Source organism: Girardinichthys multiradiatus, chromosome 15, assembly GCF_021462225.1.
Source record: "Girardinichthys multiradiatus isolate DD_20200921_A chromosome 15, DD_fGirMul_XY1, whole genome shotgun sequence".
Classification (NCBI taxonomy): Eukaryota; Metazoa; Chordata; class Actinopteri; order Cyprinodontiformes; family Goodeidae; genus Girardinichthys; species Girardinichthys multiradiatus.
The window spans coordinates 33,461,589-33,483,735 of NC_061808.1; the positions used below are offsets into that span (position 1 = coordinate 33,461,589).

Below are 22,147 nucleotides of genomic sequence, written 5' to 3' on the forward strand. Positions count from 1 at the left end.
GTTTAAACCTTGGTTAATCAGGGCATTAAACATTTGGTTCTCTGTGCTTCTGACTGCCATTATGCCCAGGTCTGCCTAACCCAGATAAGCTGACCCCAACAGATGGCCGCAAGATGCTAAAAGAAGTCTCCAAAAACCTTGAAATGTTGTCATCGGGTGGGTGGTTGGCCTTGGGTGAGGATAGGCATCATTTGGGTCTGGGTGGTCCTAGTTCGGATTCTGGTTCAGGTTCCTGACGGTTCTCGGTTCCAATTCTGTCTGGAGGAGGCGTCGGAGGGGTCTGCATGGTTCAGGTAGTCGGGCTGGCCGTAGTTGTTCTCGGGTTGAGTGGCCTCGGCTTCTCGGCGGGTTTTGTTTTTGGCTTTGTGGGCTGTTTGCCTTTTGTGGGCTTCGATGTGGGTTTTCTTGCGGGCTGCTGCTGGCTGGCATATGGGTGTTGGGCATATGTTCTTGGGTTAGGATGCTGTGGGTCTTCTTTTTGCGGGGTTGCACTTTTGCGGGGGGGCTTTATTTTTAGGAGGCTGGTGGGGGAACATTTGCGCAGTGTGGGCTTCATGCACAACTTTTGTTTTGGGTGCTCTTTACTGCGTTCTGTCCTCTGCTGTATGGTGTGCTGTGGAAGTGGATTGGTGGTCCTGTGTGGTGCGGCTCTGGCCATCGTGTGTGGGTGCTGCGACCACCTCCTGGATCTGGGGGCTGGTTGCCCCTCTGGGGTATCGGTACCTGGACTTTGGAGTATAACGTATGTATGGGGAGTGTGAGTGACTGTACTACGCCCATTGTTAATCATAATAATAATCATAGATTTGTTTATTGTTCAGTTTATTTGTAATGTACTTTACAGTGCATTACAAGTGCTACAGTCGATAAAAGGAGAAAAACAAATAATAAAAACAAGGACATTAAAATATAGATAAAATACACAAGTAAAAGTCTTGAGGCCATTAAGTACAAAAGAAATTTTTTTATAAAATGAGGACATAGCATTTAAAGGAGGCCATTGAAAACATTGGGTACAAAAGAAGGTTTTGAGGCCTGTTTTAAAATATGTCAGGGTCTTTGGAGCCCTCAGATGCAAAGTGTTCCTCAACCGGGGGGCAGTGCAGGAAAAGGCCTGATCTCCCATGGTGAGGGATCGAGTCCTGGGAATGTGCAGGTCAGTGTTGGAAGAAGAGTGCGCGTGAGTGATAGTGAAGAGTGAAAAGGTCTTTTAAATAAGATGGAGCATTACTATGCAAGCACTAGAAGGTAAGCAGAAAGATTTTGTGGATGATCCGGGAAGAGACAGGATGCCAGTGAAGTGGTTGCGGTGGTCCCAGGGTCTCCTGGGGTTTCCGTGCTCCGGGGGGCCTATAGATGTCTGTGGCTCAGATCTCCTCCATGTCTGTTTCGGGTCCAGGGGGGCAGACCTGTGGATCCTCACACTGCATATTTTTAAGAAGAAACTTTATATACACATGCGTGCTCACACTTACACCCACAGCTGCTTGGATTCAGGTTTTAAATGAAACACAGATGTTCTAAATTGAGCTGCAGTTACCACTAAATACAGGTCCTTCTCAAAAAATTTGCATATTGTGATAAAGTTCATTGTTTTCCATAATGTCTTGTTGAAAATTTAACATTCATATATTTTAGATTCATTGCACACTAACTGAAATATTTCAGGTCTTTTATTGTCTTAATACGGATGATTTTGGCATACAGCTCATGAAAACCCAAAATTCCTATCTCACAAAATTAGCATATTTCATCCGACCAATAAAAGAAAAGTGTTTTTAATACAAAAAACGTCAACCTTCAAATAATCATGTACAGTTATGCACTCAATACTTGGTCGGGAATCCTTTTGCAGAAATGACTGCTTCAATGCGGCGTGGCATGGAGGCAATCAGCCTGTGGCACTGCTGAGGTCTTATGGAGGCCCAGGATGCTTCGATAGCGGCCTTTAGCTCATCCAGAGTGTTGGGTCTTGAGTCTCTCAACGTTCTCTTCACAATATCCCACAGATTCTCGATGGGGTTCAGGTCAGGAGAGTTGGCAGGCCAATTGAGCACAGTGATACCATTGTCAGTAAACCATTTACCAGTGGTTTTGGCACTGTGAGCAGGTGCCAGGTCGTGCTGAAAAATGAAATCTTCATCTCCATAAAGCTTTTCAGCAGATGGAAGCATGAAGTGTCTTAATACGGATGATTTTGGCATACAGCTCATGAAAACCCAAAATTCCTATCTCACAAAATTAGCATATCATTAAAAGGGTCTCTAAACGAGCTATGAACCGAATCATCTGAATCAACGAGTTAACTCTAAACACCTGCAAAAGATTCTTGAGGCCTTTAAAACTCCCAGCCTGGTTCATCACTCAAAACCCCAATCATGGGTAAGACTGCCAACCTGACTGCTGTCCAGAAGGCCACTATTGACACCCTCAAGCAAGAGGGTAAGACACAGAAATAAATTTCTGAACAAATAGGCTGTTCCCGGAGTGCTGTATCAAGGCACCCTAGTGGGAAGTCTGTGGGAAGGAAAAAGTGTGGCAGAAAATGCTGCACAACGAGAAGAGGTGACCGGACCCTGAGGAAGATTGTGGAGAAGGGCCGATTCCAGACCTTGGGGGACCTGCGGAAGCAGTGGACTGAGTCTGGAGTAGAAACATCCAGAGCCACCGTACACAGGCGTGTGCAGAAAATGGGCTACAGGTGCCGCATTCCCCAGACCTGGGCTACAGAGAAGCAGCACTGGACTTGCTCAGTGGTCCAAAGTACTTTTTTCGGATGAAAGCAAATTCTGCATGTCATTCGGAAATCAAGGTGCCAGAGTCTGGAGGAAGACTGGGAAGAAGGAAATGCCAAAATGCCAGAAGTCCAGTGTCAAGTACCCACAGTCAGTGATGGTCTGGGGTGCCGTGTCAGCTGCTGGTGTTGGTCCACTGTGTTTTATCAAGGGCAGGGTCAATGCAGCTAGCTATCAGGAGATTTTGGAGCACTTCATGCTTCCATCTGCTGAAAAGCTTTATGGAGATGAAGATTTCATTTTTCAGCACGACCTGGCACCTGCTCACAGTGCCAAAACCACTGGTAAATGGTTTACTGACAATGGTATCACTGTGCTCAATTGGCCTGCCAACTCTCCTGACTTGAACCCCATAGAGAATCTGTAGGATATTGTGAAGAGAATGTTGAGAGACTCAAGACCCAACACTCTGGATGAGCTAAAGGCCGCTATCGAAGCATCCTGGGCCTCCATAAGACCTCAGCAGTGCCACAGGCTGATTGCCTCCATGCCACGCCGCATTGAAGCAGTCATTTCTGCAAAAGGATTCCCGACCAAGTATTGAGTGCATAACTGTACATGATTATTTGAAGGTTGACGTTTTTTGTATTAAAAACACTTTTCTTTTATTGGTCGGATGAAATATGCTAATTTTGTGAGATAGGAATTTTGGGTTTTCATGAGCTGTATGCCAAAATCATCCGTATTAAGACAATAAAAGACCGGAAATATTTCAGTTAGTGTGCAATGAATCTAAAATATATGAATGTTAAATTTTCATCATGACATTATGGAAAATAATGAACTTTATCACAATATGCTAATTTTTTGAGAAGGACCTGTACTTGCGTTCATAAGTACCAAGCACTTTTCAGTAACATTGCTGTCATGCTGATGTGTTTCTGCAGGTGTAGAATCGATCTTCTAGGGTATTGTATTATCTTCTCTCCTTCTTTCTCTCTATTCTTTTCTCCTTTTCTCCCTTTTTCATTTTTGCCCAACCTCTCTCTCCTGCTTCATTTTTTTCCCTTTTCGTTTCTGTCTCCATATCCATTACAATTGAAATATTCCCAAAGCAAATTCAATTTTTTTTATACATTTTCAAGCAGAGCATCATAGCGTTCGCCATAATGCTCGGTGTGTATACCATAGAAAAACATAAAGGACAAACACCAGGACTTCAGGAAACAATTTTTCTAAGTTATGAATATTTGTAAGCCACAACAGAGGTCATGTTGGGTCCCTTCAGTTTTGCTAAATGAAGTAAAAGGTTCAGCTGCTGTACAAAGGCACCCAACAAAAACAATAAAAAAGGCTAAACTGATAAAAAAAAAAAACCTTTCTTTGAGAACATTCTTACAGCAATGTTTTAAATGGCTTTTTGTCAGCTGTCTTCAGTTTGAAAGTTGGCAAAGTAAATCGTTTTTCAGGTGCTTTGATTTTTCAATAAATAGGGATAAAGAAATTATTTCAGCTAAAGTCCTGGCACACACAAAGCATCAAAGGATCGTGATTTTTACCGAATATAAACTGAAGAATTAAATATCGGACACCAGCCGTTCTACCTATATTACTATATAACTATAACAGACAGCCTTGACAAACCAATGAAACAATGTACGGTACAGGCATTAGTGTATATATATACATATACTGTACGGTGGCGTCATGTGCGCCTATCTAACGCATAAATCTGTTACAGGAGAGAAATAAAACTCAATGTCGGATGCCCATTTAAAGACTACAATAAGACATGTCCATCAGGTGGAACTCCGCTATTTATGTGATACAGAGCCTGGTGGAGCAGAAGAGGGCTTTGTGCATGAGATTGGTTCTGCACAAGTGTCTGTTTCAGAGGTCATCCCAGCAATGGTGGCACTGCTTCGGCTGCCTAGCAGGAGATGTCAGTCAGATAGTTGTGTGCTAACAGCCAAAAGTACTCTACCGGAAACCGTTCGCACTCTCTTTGATGATGAGCAAGCTCATTATGCTACTGCAACCATCCTGGATCCACGATTCAAAGACCATTATTCTGATAGAAAAATGAAGGAGGGAGGGAGCAACCTGCTGCTAAACACTATTAATGACATGACTTCCAGAGTCAAAGATGATGGTCAGCACAGAGAGGCCAGTAAGAGAGAACGTCCTCCAAAGAAGAAGGCCGGAACTGGAGCACTGTTGGGCATGTACGACAAACTCATCAAGGAAAATTTGAGACTGCATCACAGGTGACTAATACTAATGAACACTGTATTGCATTTTAATTTTTTGGCAACTTACGTTGCCATACATATGGTTGTCACTAAATAGAATTTAGAAGCTCTATCAATAATGCATGCAACTATTGATTAACTTCTTTAAAATAAAAAAAATAATTATATTAAACTGGGCTAAGGTAGACAAAAAAACCTGTCAGGGTTTGGACGTTTTGGACTTTGTTTTTGGTTTTGTGTTTTTTTGTTTACCTTTTTAGATGTTTCTTATTTGTGTTTTGTATTCATGTTAGTTGTGGTTTTCTGTTTTGGTTATCTTCTGCCCCCCAGTGTGCTCTCCTCACTCCTAGTTCCCTTGGCATTGCTTTCCTGTTTATGTTCTTAGAATGATTTCCTTATTATGATTATTAATATAGTTCTCTGCTTCCCTTCCAGTCTATTCAGTCGGTGTGGTTTAGGTTTGTTTACTTTTTACTTTTGTCAGGGTTTCTTTATGTTTTGCTAGTTCTCAGGTTGTTTTGTTCCCTCCGTTTTCTCAGTTTGCTTTAGTTCATGTTTATTCTTGATTTTTATGTTTTATTTATCTTGGTCTATAGTTTTGTTTAGGTCTGCTCACTGTCGTGTTAATTAGCCCCTTTCCTCATGCTTTAGTTTTATTAGGTTCACCTGCTCCTTCTGCCTCCTTGTCTCACCTGTTCTTAGTTCCTTTGATTACCTGTCACCTACTTTCATTGGTTCTCACTCCTCTCTCCCTCAGTATACATGTTTGGTTATTTTTATTGTTCCTTGCTCGGTCCTCCTGTTAATCCCATGCTGGTTCCTGTTCCTTGTCATTTTGGAAACTCCTGTAAGTTTATCTTTTTGTTATTAAAGCCTCAAGAACCTCATATCCACTATGCTGCAGTCAAGTGTTTTTCTGCATTCCGGTTCCGTTCCTCAACACATTATAACAAAACTATGCTGTGCTCTTTTGTACATGGTCCCCTCTCCGGATGAGGATGGGTGTCGTTTGGGACTGGGGGCAGGGCGGGGGGCAGGGTCCGGGCCGGGGTCGCTCAGGTTCAGGCACGAGCCCGGTTCAGGTACTGGGGCGATCTGCCTGTCTCCACCCCCGAAGGGAAGGGGACCACCTCCTGGGTCTGGGGGCTGGTTGTCCCTATGGGGTATCGGCACCTGGACTTGGGAGTGTAGAGTATGTATGGGGAGTGTGAGTGAGTGTACAACATCCATTGTTGTTTGTCTTTACGTTGGGTGCATGGGTGCGAGTGTTTTTATGTGTATGCATGAGGGTGGGGATGTGTGATTGTGATTGGGTGTGCCTGTTTTTTGTGTCAGGTTGGGTCTTGTGCTGCTCCCTCTCCTGGATCAGTTTAGGCCCCCTATCAAATGTGGGGCCTATTTCCTCCCCGCTACACTACCTTGCCAGTGGTTGGTGTCTCTGCCCGCCTGTGTACTTGTGGTTCTTGGTATTTGTGGGCAGGGTGCTTTGGTGTGTGCTGGCTCACTCCTGGTGGCTGCTTGCCGGGGCCTGGACCCCTGTGGGGCCTTCTTGTGGAGTGATATGTCCCGGGGTCTCGGGTCTCTGGGTCCATGGCTAGATCAGCTCGTGCATAAACGGCTGCTGCAGGGCCTGTGGCTCGTCGCTGCAGCTCCCTGGGGCTTTTGCGCTGTGGCTGCTGGATGGTTCCCTGGGACTCTCCCCTGCTCTTCTCTTTTGGTAAAAAAGCTGTTAATATGAACGTTTCTGCAGGTGTAGAAGCAAGCAGGGTGTTGTCTTGTATTCTCTTCATCCTTCTTTCTTTCCTCCATTCTTTTATCCTTTTCACCTTTTCTTTTTGTCCCACCTTTCTCTCTTTTGTGCTTCTTTTATTTTCCTTTTCATTTCTGTCTCCATGTCCATAAAAATAATAATAATTCGAAAGCAGTTTCTAATAAAGTTTCGTTTTATAAGTATCATGTAGAGCTTTAAAGCGTTAGCTGTAATGCTCCACTTGTGAAAGTAAATCTGTTAGGCTTTTTCTTGGCCCTCAGACAACAATCCTGAGCGCTACTCTGCCGAACAGGACATGGTAAAAAAAAAAAGAAAAAAGTGCTGTAATATAAAAATAAATGGATTACAGCTTTTCTCACTGGAATATAAAGTTGAAAGATGACAGCTGATGCAAGTATTCTACAGGTCCTTCTCAAAATATTAGCATATTGTGATAAAGTTCATTATTTTCCATAATGTCATGATGAAAATTTAACATTCATATATTTTAGATTCATTGCACACTAACTGAAATATTTCAGGTCTTTTATTGTCTTAATACGGATGATTTTGGCATACAGCTCATGAAAACCCAAAATTCCTATCTCACAAAATTAGCATATTTCATCCGACCAATAAAAGAAAAGTGTTTTTAATACAAAAAACGTCAACCTTCAAATAATCATGTACAGTTATGCACTCAATACTTGGTCGGGAATCCTTTTGCAGAAATGACTGCTTCAATGCGGCGTGGCATGGAGGCAATCAGCCTGTGGCACTGCTGAGGTCTTATGGAGGCCCAGGATGCTTCGATAGCGGCCTTTAGCTCATCCAGAGTGTTGGGTCTTGAGTCTCTCAACGTTCTCTTCACAATATCCCACAGATTCTCTATGGGGTTCAGGTCAGGAGAGTTGGCAGGCCAATTGAGCACAGTGATACCATGGTCAGTAAACCATTTACCAGTGGTTTTGGCACTGTGAGCAGGTGCCAGGTCATGCTGAAAAATGAAATCTTCATCTCCATAAAGCTTTTCAGCAGATGGAAGCATGAAGTGCTCCAAAATCTCCTGATAACTAGCTGCATTGACCCTGCCCTTGATAAAACACAGTGGACCAACACCAGCAGCTGACACAGCACCCCAGACCATCACTGACTGTGGGTATTTGACACTGGACGTCTGGCATTTTGGCATTTCCTTCTCCCCAGTCTTCCTCCAGACTCTGGCTCCTTGATTTCCGAATGACATGCAGAACTTGCTTTCATCCAAAAAAAGTACTTTGGACCACTGAGCAACAGTCCAGTGCTGCTTCTCTGTAGCCCAGGTCAGGCGCTTCTGCCGCTGTTTCTGGTTCAAAAGTGGCTTGACCTGGGGAATGCGGCACCTGTAGCCCATTTCCTGCACATGCCTGTGCATGGTGGCTCTGGATGTTTCTATTTCAGACTCAGTCCACTGCTTCCGCAGGTCCCCCAAGGTCTGGAATCGGCCCTTCTCCACAATCTTCCTCAGGGTCCGGTCACCTCTTCTCGTTGTGCAGCATTTTCTGCCACACTTTTTCCTTCCCACAGACTTCCCACTAAGGTGCCTTGATACAGCACTCTGGGAACAGCCTATTCGTTCAGAAATTTCTTTCTGTGTCTTACCCTCTTGCTTGAGGGTGTCAATAGTGGCCTTCTGGACAGCAGTCAGGTTGGCAGTCTTACCCATGATTGGGGTTTTGAGTGATGAACCAGGCTGGGAGTTTTAAAGGCCTCCGGAATCTTTTGCAGGTGTTTAGAGTTAACTCGTTGATTCAGATGATTAGGTTCATAGCTTGTTTAGAGACCCTTTTAATGATATGCTAATTTTGTGAGATAGGAATTTTGGGTTTTCATGAGCTGTATGCCAAAATCATCCGTATTAAGACAATAAAAGACCTGAAATATTTCAGTTAGTGTGCAATGAATCTAACATATATGAATGTTAAATTTCCATCATGACATTATGGAAAATAATGAACTTTATCACAATATGCTAATATTTTGAGAAGGACCAGTATGTGTGTATGCATCATGGCCTTTAACAGGGCCTTGTATTCGTGCATTCATATCCCTTAAACCTTTTTACATTTTGTCATTTTACTAAGTGCTTTGTGACATTTTAACCCATCTCCTCCTTCCAAACCAGAAATTATTTATTAAAGCAGCATGAACTCAGAATAACCTCTCTAACCCCAAAAGCTCTCTTAAGTAAGTTGACATATTTGGAGATGCGTTTGACAACTCTATAAATAACTGGCACACTGATAAGGATAAACAAAATGTACTTCATGTCTTGCTTATTGTCCAGCTATCTGTGGAGTGTTTATCCATTTTTATGAACAGCTTTCACATCAACCCACTACAAGTGGGAATTCTCCAATAGCCCAGAGTTGGCAGAGAGCCTCCATTTGCTATTATGTTTCTTCCTGGTGCTGTGTATGATATGAGTACATGGAAATGGGGAGATGCACAGTCTGCTCATTGTAGTAGTTATTAAATTAATTTCGCTGTGAGCTCCTCTATATAGCCGCACAGAAGAATCTGGTTTATTCAGATAAAGGAATGTCCATGGGGATGAAACTGGCTGACTGGGAAGCATTTGATGAGAAACAGATAAGAGTTGGAGGCTAAATTGCTGTTAACCTGTGGTTAAGATGTTATTTTTCTACTGATTTCTTTTTTTAATTGCATTATGCTGGGGGGAATAAATCTCTCCAAACCAACCTGGGGTATGTGAGAAATGAATTGTCCCCTAAACCTACTAACTGGTTGTACCACCCTTAGCAGCAACAACTATCAAGTGTTTGTGGTAACTGGCAAGGAGTCTTCGACATGACTGTGGAGAATTTTGTCCCACTCTTCTATGCAGAACTGTTTAATTCAGTGACATTGGAGGTCTAAGTATTAATATCTTGTCTAAGGTTATGTCACAGCATCTCAATTAGATTTAGGTCCAGACATTAATATTCATAGGTGTACTTATGTGTGTTTGGGCTTAAGATCATCAACTGATAACCAGCCATTCTGCTTGAGGATATTCTGGTAGAAAGCAGAGTTCATGGTTCCATAGGTTATAGCAAGACATCCCAGTCTTGAAGAGGTAAAGCAGCTCCAGATATTTGCAATACCGCCACTATGTTTGACTGTGATGTTTAAGTGAGGTCTGCCGTGGTAGAAGTTGTTCTAGGTTCTTCTGTGATCTCCATGAGTCATAGATCTGCTCTTGGAGCAATTTTGGAAGGCTGGAAGGGCTCCATAATATCTCCATTTGTGGATAATGATTCTTACAGTGGTTTACTGGAGTCTCAAAGCTTTAGAAAAGGCTTTCTACTCTTTTCCAAACTGATAGGTGCCAAAGACTTTGTTTTCCATCTGTTAAGTTTCTTTATATTGTGGCATCATGTTTTGCTTTTTGAGATCTACTTCATGTGGTTTCACAGATTCTGTTGAAATGATTTCTTAAATCTACAGGTCTGGCACTAAGTAAACCTGGGTGTGACTCATGAAACTAAATCCGTAATGTTAGTCAGCGATAGCTAATGACTTAACAAGGGGAGGTAATACTATATTATACAGATTGGTATAGATAGGTATTTTTCTCTCTAAAAACGTCAGGGGACTCGGGAGAATGTAGACGGACGTAGTTGTTTTAGGATGCTGTTCTGCAGCAGGACCTGTCCACCTCACCATCATTAAATCCATTGTGATTTCTACTGGTGCTTGAGGAAACGTGAGTTGCAAAAGAATTTAAAGCTGAAGCAGAACTGGTCCCTGCAACATCAGAATGAGCAAAAACATTCCAGTAAACCTACCAAACACTGGCTTAAAAGTTATACTTTTACTTTTATGCAGACTAACAGATCAGTGTATAAAAAAAAAAAAAAAGAAACATTGTTGCGCTTATCTGATCAAGCTTAGGTTAAACCTTGTAATGCTTTAGTTTTTTTACTTTACAGTCACCCTGTCCATTGAAGTCCAGTCATGGGTAAGAGCAAACGAACATTACTGCTACAATAATCAGTAAATGGGTGTTCATGCTTTACAGTGTGCTTTAAAACAATATCTAAGTGTCAGGCTTTCGATGTAGGCATAAGTGACAACTAGATGTCATAAAAAACCTGCTAGTATTAGATGATTATTCTCCAAAGCTTTTACTTTTCCTACTCAAACAACAGCAGGTCTACAGGAACTAAGCATGGATGTGTCCACATATTTACATTAATTTAATCTGGACTTCATCTGGAGACATTAACATTTGTTGTATGATCAAAACTTCATTATAGCTATACTAAACACTTGGTGCATCCAACAGTTAAAATAGAAAATAAAAACATATTTTGCAGTCTTGTAGTCTTAAAACAACTATGCACAAAACCCACTGTTGAGATCAGCTGGACCGCTGTGTGAGTCCAGGTGACAAATGTACTATTATCCAAGCCTGAGTGTCAGTATTATCTGTCTGGTAGTGTTAAACAATGTCCGCAACATTTATTCTGAATAATCTTTAGTTTCTGTGTAAAGGTGTACAAAAAAATAAATTGCTTTGCATAACAACATCAGGTTGAAGCCAGCTTGCCCCCAGATATCAGCTCAGTGTAGCTTCTTCAATTGGTTTTATGGCTGTCCAGTTGTATGGCTGTGAAGCTATTTTAATTTTAAGTATTATATTGCTTTTTATTTAATCAGTTCAAATAAATGAGTGGGAATAGTTTACAGACAATGTTCATAACAGGGTCAAATTTTGTTCTGTGCTTGACTTATAGTTTGGTCATTTTGATATGATTGCTGTCTTGCGGATATAAATGCAATATTTTCTGTTTAAAAAGAAAGAAGAAAATAGATCTCCCCCATTAAGCAGTATACCTTATTTCAATGTTCAGGCTATATGTTGACCTCATTTAGACGTGAGTCAGTATTACGTTTAGATTTGACTTAATTTAGGTGTAGATATTTCATCTTCCCATTTAGACCAAGCTGGATTGGTTCATCTAATCGATCAAAGCTTAGACAGTTTTGTGGGATATTTAAAAAAAAAATAACTCTATGAATAAGACACATTAAAACTCTTGTGTAGCTTGTTTAAAGCTGCAGGACCTTTGTAAAACCATATTTTTTACATATTTGTTAAAACTGTGTGTGTTGACAGTAGAATATGAGACAGATAATCTGTGAAAAAAATTAAGCTCCTCTGGCTCCTCCCAGCGATCCTACTGCCATTTGCAGAAATACACTGCTCCCGATCAAAAACAATCAAGCAGAGCCAGGAGGAATGTCTTACCAGTGTCAATCACGATCATGTACGCCCTGCTCACAGCCCTCCACTGCATACTGCATACTGTCATTCAAGCTAAAGATTGCCGGTGTGGTGCAGCTGTGCTACTAGTGGAGAAACAACCCAACGCTACAAAAAAAATGCCAATTTCTGGAATGGCACCTGCTTAGAAAGCAAAGACACATAAACAGATGGATGACGAAAAGCAAGCTGCGCATTCATGGCAGGCTCCACTGTGGGGCAGGAGCTGTGGAGGGAGGGCTGTAGCACAGCAGAGAGCAAGGGGGAGGGACCTGTAAGGTGTGCTTGTTCAAATTTTCAGGCCAAGTCCAGGTTTTCTCAGAGCTCTGTACTGCAGCCTAAACGGTTAGTTTGGAATTTTTGAAAGGATGTACAAAGTTGGTATAATAGCTATTATAGTTCCAACATCTGCAGTAGAAAGATGTCATTACATCGTGATGTCATGACCTATGGATCTTAGTGTTTTGCTTGCCACACTGTTTTGTATGTGCATAATTTTAGGTTATTTTTTTTTTGTCATTAGGTTTGGTTAGGTGTAAATGCATAGTCTAATAAAAACGTTTTTATATTTAACCCATTTTATCCACTGATTGTTTACAAACCAACGCAGTACCTGTTTGCATAAGTTGTTTTGGGAGTTGTCAGTATAGTCAGGCCCATGTCAGTTTATGCTTCACTGTGACAAACACGGTTAGTCTGAGCTAATGCACAGCAGTTGCTGCTCATGTTCCTGCAGACTATGGTAATTTGGTTCCAGCTGTTTGATTTCAGCTGTACATGAATGTCCAATCTATGGCAACCAGCTGGGGAACTGTTTTCTACCTCCAAGGAGCAAAATGTGTCAGGTGGCTCACAATGATATGTATAAGTAGCCCACATTGTTGTTGGCTTGGTAACATCTTTTATATATTGGATGTAGTTTTGTCTTTCTCAATATTTCACTTCAATTTGCACTTTATGAAATTGTGTTCCTCTTTATTTAAGCCAGAAAAAATGTCTTACAGTAAAGATTTTTCTTTGTTTTTAACAGGAATCCTTTCTGCAACTGGGAATGGCTATGTCATTTATATGACCATCAAACGCAAGACCAAGCTGAAGCCTCCTGAGCTCATGACTGTTAACTTGGCCATTTTTGATTTTGGCATATCAGGTAAAGTGACATGTGGGCTGATACATGGATGTTTTTAACATTTATTTTACAGTAAATCTTTTTTTTTCATCAATCAACAAAATGCAGTGAATGAACAAAAGAGAAATCTAAATCCAGTCAATATTTGGTGTGACCACCCTTTGCCTTCAAAAGAGCACAACTCTTTTAGGTACACTTGCACACAGTTTTTGAAGGAACTTGCCTGGAAAACTAACCACAGATCTTCTGTGGATGTAGGCTATCTCACATCCTTCTGTCTCACACTCGATGATGTTGAGATCAGGGCTCTGTGGGGGCCATACCATCACTTCCAGTAAGTCTTCTTCTATTTTACTGAAGATAGTTCTAAATGACTTTGGCAATCATCATTTATATTTCTGTCAGCGTTCTTTGTTTATAGCAGTTTTTCACACCTGACTAAAATGTACTTTAGGTCAGTTCTATGATTGTACTGTAACTGCAAAACAAATACTTCACTTCCCCCAACTTTAGACTTTTCCTATGTTATTGTAGGTTTTTTTGTATTTAACTTTAACCAACAATAAAGGATGTCACTTCAAAGTACCATTTACAGGAACTCTGTTCCTCACTGATATTTAAGGAATGGTCCAATAGTTTAATTAACAACTTTTTATACTAAAATCTTAAAAACACACTTCAAACTTTATTGCAATGTTTTGCTCTTTACAGATTACTTAAGAGTTTTTGGGGCACTTTTTGATCAAACAAGTTTACTGTCAGACAAATATGACCTGGGTAAATACAAAAATCATACATCAAATTATGATTTTATTATGGTAAATACAGACCATGGATGAACTGTAACTAATCACATTCATGAGATCAGTTATTCAAGCATCAAGTTCTAAAGCATCACAAATTCACCATCGGACGTAGGATGAAAGATCTCAAGCAATACATCATACAACACATCAGAAAACTCCGCAACAAATGACAAAGTCAGTCACCCACAGTGAGAGCCATTATCCACAAATGGAGAAAAATTTGAATAGTGGTGAACCTTTCCAGTAGTCAACAGACCACGATAACTCCTGGAGTGCACTGACGACTAATCCAGGAGGTCACAACATCTAAAGCTTTACTGGCCTCCAATACATAATAGCCTCCATCAGGCAGGAAGGGCAAAAATGGCATATATGGGAGCATTCCAAAGTGAAAACCACTACTAACCAAATAGAACACAAAGGCACTTCTCACATATGCTAAAACAAAAATGTAAATGCTCTATAAGACTTTTGGGAAAACATTCAGTGGACTGACAAGACAAAAGTGGAACTTTTTGAATGTGTGTCCCATAAGATCTGCTGTAAAAATAACACAGCATTTTGGAAACGGAACAACCTAACTTCAGCAAGCCCACCTCTGAATGGCCATCCCCAATTTAACCCTGTGTTGGTGGATGGTAGAGCAGGAAGCTGATGTTCAGAGGCTGTTGGTCATTGATGCAGATGTCTGGATCCTGGGTCCTTTCCTGCATGTTGTCCTTTGATTCTCTGTATTCTGTTTTAATACCTGATTGCTGTGGATGGGAGTCACTCATGGTGCCAAAAAATCCTGAAAAAAGAAATTAAATTAAGGTGTTGGACTGGCTTAAACAGAACCTTGATTAATATTTGATTCAGATGTTTTGGTATGACCTTTTTTAAAGGCCTGTTCATGCTCTCACACCTTCAACGTTGGCCCATTTTACTGGAAGGAAGAATAGGCCACAATTTGCGAACAGCAATGTAAAAGACTCGGTCAACACAAAAAATTGATGGTTGTCATTGCTGCCAAGTTTAGCAGAACCAGTTATTAGCTTTAGGGGGTGATAACTTTTTAAAATAGGTTGGTTCGGATAGCTTATTGTATTCACCTAGAATGTCTTTGTTTGATCTAAACACTTCTAAAACATTTCAGTGTGAAACATATCAGAAAAGAAGAAATCTGTAAGGGGGCAAACAATTTTTCACAATGCCAGAAAGCATACCCTGGGGAAGAACCAACATACAAAGTACTCAGTGACAGTATCTTGCATCTTCCAGCTTTCATCCTATGCTACTGATGAGCTAAGTGGAGACAGCTATGCACAATAATTTACTGCACATATGAAACAGAGTGGGGCAATAGGAGCTCTGGGAAGATGAAATACTCAATCACAGGAACAGAACAAAAGTCAGTTTGTACACACAACAAAAGCCACTGCATTTAAAATCAATTTTAGAAAAACTGAAATATTCAAGCTGTGCCTCTGGCTGTTGAAGATAGAGTAAACACCATGATGAGATCAAGAGAGCTGTCTGAAGCCTTCAAAAAGTAGATTGTAACAACTCATGGGTCTTGTAAGGGATATTAAGAGGTATCAAAATAATTTTAAATCAGCCATTCCATCGTGTGGAAAACAGTCTACAAATATAGGACAGTTTAAACACCTGCCAAGGTGCTCATTTCTAAGAGAAATATGAAGGCCAGACTAAAGTTTAATAACATAGACAGACAAGGACTCCTGGAATTATGTTCTTTGGTCAAATGAGTGTAACATTAACATATCTCCCTCGTCGAAATCCACAGGAGAAGTGGACCCCCCCATTATACCCCCATCCCCCCAAACCCAGACCGACACCCCCGGTAAACCCCCCTCACCCTAGACCCCGACCCAGCCCGCACAGAACTCTCCCATCTCCCCACTGAGCCCGCTTTTTGCTTTACTGGATTCTGATAACATGAAAGGAGCTCTTAAAATCGGGACCCAAATGGCTCTGACATCTTCTCCCTTCAACACCCCCCGTGGCCGAGGCCCTGCTACTAAACCAACATCTTCCAAATGCCGCAGACCTCCACCACCTCCTAATCTATCTCCTCCTAATCAGGACCTTCAAATCACTTCTCTGTGATACAGTCTGGGCCCCAGTGGTAACTCTATCCAAAATGAGCATGTCCAGAAAAAACTTGGGCTCCTAATAGGAGATAGTTGTAAAATCTTTGTGCTTATACGTGACAGAACAAAGCCAAAAGGACAAGAGACAGTAATAAACAATCAACGAAAGCCATAAACTGTCAGGTACAACCACACACGGTTAATATCAACAACTAAGTCATATAAACTGGCTTTACTGAACATTAAATCTCTGTCAGGAAAATAATTTTTAATCAATGACTTCATTACTGACCACAATCTTGACGTTATGTTTTTAACAGAAACATGGTTACATGAATTTAATGAAGCTCCCATTCTGATAGAGGCGACGCATCCGAACTACAATTTTCTTTGTGAGAGCAGACAGCAAAGAAAAGGTGGAGTGGTGGCCACTTTGTTTAAAGACTTATTAGAGTGTGAAAAAGTATTTCTGGGAAAATTTGACTCTTTTGAATATTTGGCTCTCCAGGTAAAGAGCCCGGTCCGAACAATGTTCTTGAATATTTACAGGCCTCCTAAGTCCAAAACAAACTTTATCAGTGGTTTTAATGAGCTTTTATCTGTGATATGTGTTGACTATGACTGTTTAATTATTGTGGGAGACTTCAACATTCACATGGACAATCCTGAAGACCGAAGTTCAATAGATCTATGTGACACTCTTAGAAATGTTGGTTTGACTCAACATGTTAAACAGCAAACGCACAAACATGGACATATTTTGGACTTGATCATCACTAAGGGTCTAAACATTTCCAAGGTGTCTGTAACTGATGTTGCCCTATCTGACCACTCTTCTGTTATTTTTGAAAGCATCATCTGCAATGACTCAGTTTGCCAAGGAGACATGATAAAAAAACGCATCTTTAAGGACGGTGCTGCTGAAACCTTTAACCAGATTTACTCTTCTACCTCCACTTTGCCCTGTAACACTGTAAATAAGCTGGTAAAAAACGTTCATTCTAAAATCTCGGACATCATTGATTCAATTGCTCCAATTAAAGTGAAAGTCGTTTCTGGGAAGAAAATGTCTCCATGGAGAAGTGTTCCACCAGTCAGAAGTGAAAAAAAGGAGTGTTGAAAAGCTGAACGCAGGTGGCGAAAGACTGGACTCCAGGTTCACTATATTATCTATAAAGAGAGACTATACAGATATAACCTACAACTGAAAAATGCAAGGGAATCTTTCTTTTCTGAGATCATCAGCAAAAACATTAACAATGCTTGTGCATTATTTGCCACGATCGACAGGTTAACAAACCCTCCTGTAACTGTAGCATCTGAACTCCACTCTACCAGGGCCTGCAATGAATTTGCTAAATTCTTTACTGAAAAAACCCAAAAGATCAGAGGGGCAGTCGGAGCATCCACATCAACTCCAGTACCAATGATGTCTACAACTAGAACTGAACAAAATTTCCCAATTTTACCAAATAAACTGCAAAATCTTAGAAGAAATCATACAGCAACTAAGCTCTTCTTCCTGCTGTCTCGATCTTTTACCCACAGCTTTCCTCAAGAAAGCTTTGCCTGTAGTAACATCTGATTTAACACAAATAATAAACACTTCCCTTTTGTCAGGTGTTTTCCCCCAGGCCCTAAAAACAGCAATTATCAAACCTATATTGAAAAAGAGCAACTTGGACAAGCTGCTACTACAGAACTACAGGCCTATATCAAACCTCCCCTTCATCAGTAAGCTAATTGAAAAAGCTGTGTTTCAGCAGTTAAACAACTTCCTAACAACGACCAACCGCTTCGATGTCTTCCAGTCAGGCTTCCATGCTCACCACAGTACAGAGACTGCTCTTGTCAAGGTGTTCAATGACATCCGTGTAAATGCAGACTGTGGAAAAACCACAGTGCTGGTATTATTGGACCTTAGTGCAGCATTCGACACCGTTGATCACTCAATTTTGGGTAGGCCTTTCTGGTACAGCACTCAACTGGTTTAAATCCTACTTGAAGGACAGGGACTTTTTTGTGTCAGTAGGTAACTTTACATCAGAGACCACAAAAATCACATGTGGCGTTCCCCAAGGGTCCATCTTAGGGCCCCTCCTATTCAATATCTACATGCTCCCCCTAACTCAGATTTTAATAAACAACAATGTCAGTTATCATAACTATGCAGACGACACACAGCTATACGTTACAATGTCACCAAGTGACCATGAACCCATTCAAGCTCTGGGTAAATGCTTAGAAGAAATAAATGCATGGATGGGCCTAAATGTTCTTCAGCTGAATCAAAACAAAACTGAAGTAATAATCTTTGGACCAAAGGAAGAGCGTTTAAAAGTTAGCACACAGCTTCAGTTAATACAGCTAGAAACCACCAGTCAGGCTCGAAACCTGGGTGTAGTGATGGACTCAGAACTGAAGACAGAGGCACATAAAGGTAGTAACTAGGTCGGCCTTCTATCACCTAAAGAACATCTCCAGGATTAAAGGACTAATGTCTCAGCAGGACCTTGAAAAACTAATTCATGCGTTCATCTTTAGTAGAATTGATTACTGCAACGGTGTCTTCGCACGCCTGCCTAAAAAGTCGATCAGACAGCTGCAGTTGATCCAGAATGCTGCTGCCCGTGTCCTCGCTAGAACTAAGAAAGTGGAGCACATCACCCCAGTTCTAAAGTCCTTACACTGGCTCCCTGTAGCTCAGAGAATAGAGTTTAAAACTTCTGTTAGTCTATAAATCACTGAATGGCTTAGCACCAAAATACATCACAGACTTGTTGTCAGTGTATCAACCAGCCAGACCTCTCAGGTCATCTCGCTCAAATCTACTGTGCGTACCCAAAACCAGAACCAAACATGGAGAAGCAGCTTTTAGTTCTTATGATCCACTAATCTGGAATAAACTGCCAGAAAACTGTAAAAGCGCCGAAACCCTAAGTTGCTTTATATCAAGATTAAAAACTTATTTGTTTAGAGTGGCCTTTGACTGTGCCATCTAGGCAAGAGTTGTTGCGTTTTCAGTCCAATTTTCCTTTAATTTTCTTGTCCATCATTGTATTCTCTTTATTTTATTTTACTTTTTTAAATTACCTCTGTTTGATTTTATCATTTGATGTGTTTTTCTGTGTCTTTATCTGTGTTTATTTGCTTTGTGACTGTATTGTAATTGTATGTACAGTGCTTTGAGTTTCTCGTTGCTGAAAAGTGCTATTTAAATAAACTTACCTTACCTTATCTATCTGGAAAACAGAAAACAGATTGTGAAAAACAGATGGTGTAATCCAGGACATGCTACTGTGAAGTGTTGTCTCTGCAGGCCAGATATTAAGCTGTTAGCAGTTAGTTTTTCTTCATATTATTTACCCAGAGAGTTCACCAGTGTTAGTTTGGTAACGGCTTACGTTCCACCATCAGCTGTTGCTGACACTGCATGTGATGTCATCAGCTCAGTTGTTGAGCTACAGACACAACACCCCGATGCGTTTGTGACAATTTCTGGTGATTTTAACGTTGCTTCACTCTCTGCTAAACTTCCAACATTTCAGCAGTTTGTCAGCTGCTCTACCAGAGAAAACAAAACGTGGGATTTGTTTTATGCAAATATCAAGGACTCATACATCTCCAAAGCAAGACCTCCTCTAGGCAAATCAGATCACAATCTTGTTATTCTCTGCAGGAAATATAAGCCCTGTGTTCAGAGACAACCTGTAATAAAGAGGACTGTGAGAAAATAGTCACAGGAAGCTGAAGAAGCTCTGCGATGTTGCTTTGAAGCTATAGACTCTGATCAACTGTGCCAGCCACATATAGAGGACATCGATGCCATGACTGAATGTGTAACCGACTATGGGAACTTGTGCATGGATAACATCATCCCCACCAGAACGGTGAGATGCTTCCCCAATAACAAACCCTGGATCACCAGTGACCTGAAGGACCTGCTTAACAAGAAAAAAGAGCCTTCAGAGAGGGAGACAGAGAATTGTTGAGAAGTGTACAGATGCAACTTAGTCAACATAAGAGGCAGCAAGGAGATGTCCATGAAGAAGCTGGAGAGCATCTCTAGCAAAACAAGATCCGAGATGTGTGGTCAGGGATGAAGAAGATCACAGGCTTCAAGCAGAAAGAAGATCGGACTGATGGATGTCTGGACAGAGCCAATGAACTAAACACATTCTTCAATAGGTTCAGTTCAGAAACAAGCTCATCATCTGTCTCTCCTGCTCACAGCCAAACAGACACCCCACCCTCTTTTGACCTACAGCGTTCCTGTCATACCTCAAATGTTTTATCTTCCACCTCAGCCATGGACCCTTCGGCTTCTACATGTTTGTCTTCAGCCAATCTCTTTGAAATTCTACAACACTTCTTCAACCTTAGCCTGACCCAGGATAAAGTTCTAGTGTTGTGGAAGACCTCCTGTCTTGTTCCAGTACAAAAGAAAACTCACTTATTTGTCCTCAATGACTATACCCCTGTTGCCCTGACATCCCACATCAGTCATGGGATGAAAGGTCATAGGAGAAGTGGAACAGTATAAATGCCTCTGTGTTAACAGACTTGAGTTGAGATGCAACTGTGAAGAAGGGACAGAACAGATTGTACTTGAGGAAGCTTAGGTCCTGTTTTGCAGGATGCTGCATATCTTCTATAGGTCTGTTGTGGAGAGTGTGATCTCTTCTGCCATCATCTGCTGGGGTAGTGGCATCAGAGCCCCAACAAGCTAAAAAAGAAGACTGTCTCTGTTCTGGGACTCCTCTGGAACCTCTGGAGATCATTGCACAAAGAAGGATTTTTCATAAAATGAAGAACATTATGGAGAACCCTGCACAGCCTCTTCATGAGACTGTCATAAAGCAACAGAGTGTCTTCAGTCAGAGGCTTCTTCAGATCTGCTACAAGAAAGAAACACTACAGGAGATCCTTCCTTGATAAAGTGTTTTTGAATTGAATTGATTTGAATAAGCCAAATATAACATTCTGGGAACCCTCATTCCAACTGTCATGGTCTGGGGATGCTTTGCTGCAGTAGCAGCATCATAGATTCCACAATGGATTCTACTGTACACCAAAGGGAGCTTAGGGAAAATGGGAGACGATCTGTAACAAAAATTAAGCTGAAGCAGAATTGGATCAAAACATACTAGCAAATTCACAAGAACAGGTTGAGAATTAAGAAATGGAATGTTCAGATCTTGATCTCACTGAGATGCTGTGAGGTGTACATGCTGTATATATTAAAAGCCCCTAAAACATCTCAAAGCTGAAAGTAAGGAGTGGGGCAAACATTCCTTTGATTGTTGTCAGTGACTGGTAGATGGCTACAAGAAGCAGCTGAAATTTTAGCCAGAGGTGATAACTGCTATCAGAGCTTAGGGTGTCCTAACTTGGCTGGAACACACATTTTTTATGTTTTCTTAAATGAGTAAAATTATTCTAATATTTCATCTTTACCTGTAGGTAAATGATTTTCTTTTCAGAGATATATAAACAAATATGGGACATCACTATGAGATCTTTTCTTTTGAAAGAACTACATGTTGAATGGGGTGTTACTAGGTTTTTACACTTCAAATTAAGTATTTATATGTTGTTAGTTCAAAGGTATTAAGCCATGTAATTTTACAAAACCCTGCTGACTTGATACTGTTGATGTCCTCCTAAGTCAGGGAATGTTGAGAGCACTTACCTTGCTCGGGCTGCTCTGTGAAGTTCAGGACATCATTATGTATGGTTTCATTTCCTGTCGCAAGCCCCGCTAGAAGGCTCTGAATCTGAAGGAAATTCTGACCCATCCTCCACTGAAGTTTTGTGAGTGAAGACTACAGTGCATTGGGTTAGCTGGGCTCTTCAACTTTGATTGCACATTTTGTGTTTTTTCCACAAATGTTTCCAACAGATGACAAGCTGTAATTAATTTGCTTAAAACAAGAGACTTAACTAAAACCTTTGAAAAGTAAGAGAACAAAATGAGTTGGTGCTGCACTCTCATGGAGGCAGCATATAAGGCTGTAATTGAAAGGTATGTTAGTGTATTTATTGGGATTTATTTCATGAATAAATACAAA

At 40.9% G+C, this 22,147-nt stretch overlaps 1 protein-coding gene across 5 annotated transcripts in view; it reads left to right on the forward strand.

Moving 5' to 3' along the window:
• opn5 (opsin 5) overlaps positions 1-22,147 on the forward strand; it is an 81,221-nt gene that overhangs the window by 36,125 nt on the left and 22,949 nt on the right. For 2 of the 5 annotated variants that reach the window (XM_047387348.1, XM_047387349.1), the window contains exons 1-2: positions 5,686-5,834; positions 13,079-13,198. In XM_047387348.1, the coding sequence (XP_047243304.1) occupies positions 13,117-13,198 (82 nt within the window). In that variant the 5' untranslated portion in view covers positions 5,686-5,834; positions 13,079-13,116. Of the gene's footprint in view, positions 1-5,685; positions 5,835-13,078; positions 13,199-13,435; positions 13,512-22,147 lie in introns of those variants that run through there. The other 3 variants (XM_047387346.1, XM_047387347.1, XM_047387351.1) reach the window with 2 other exon arrangements.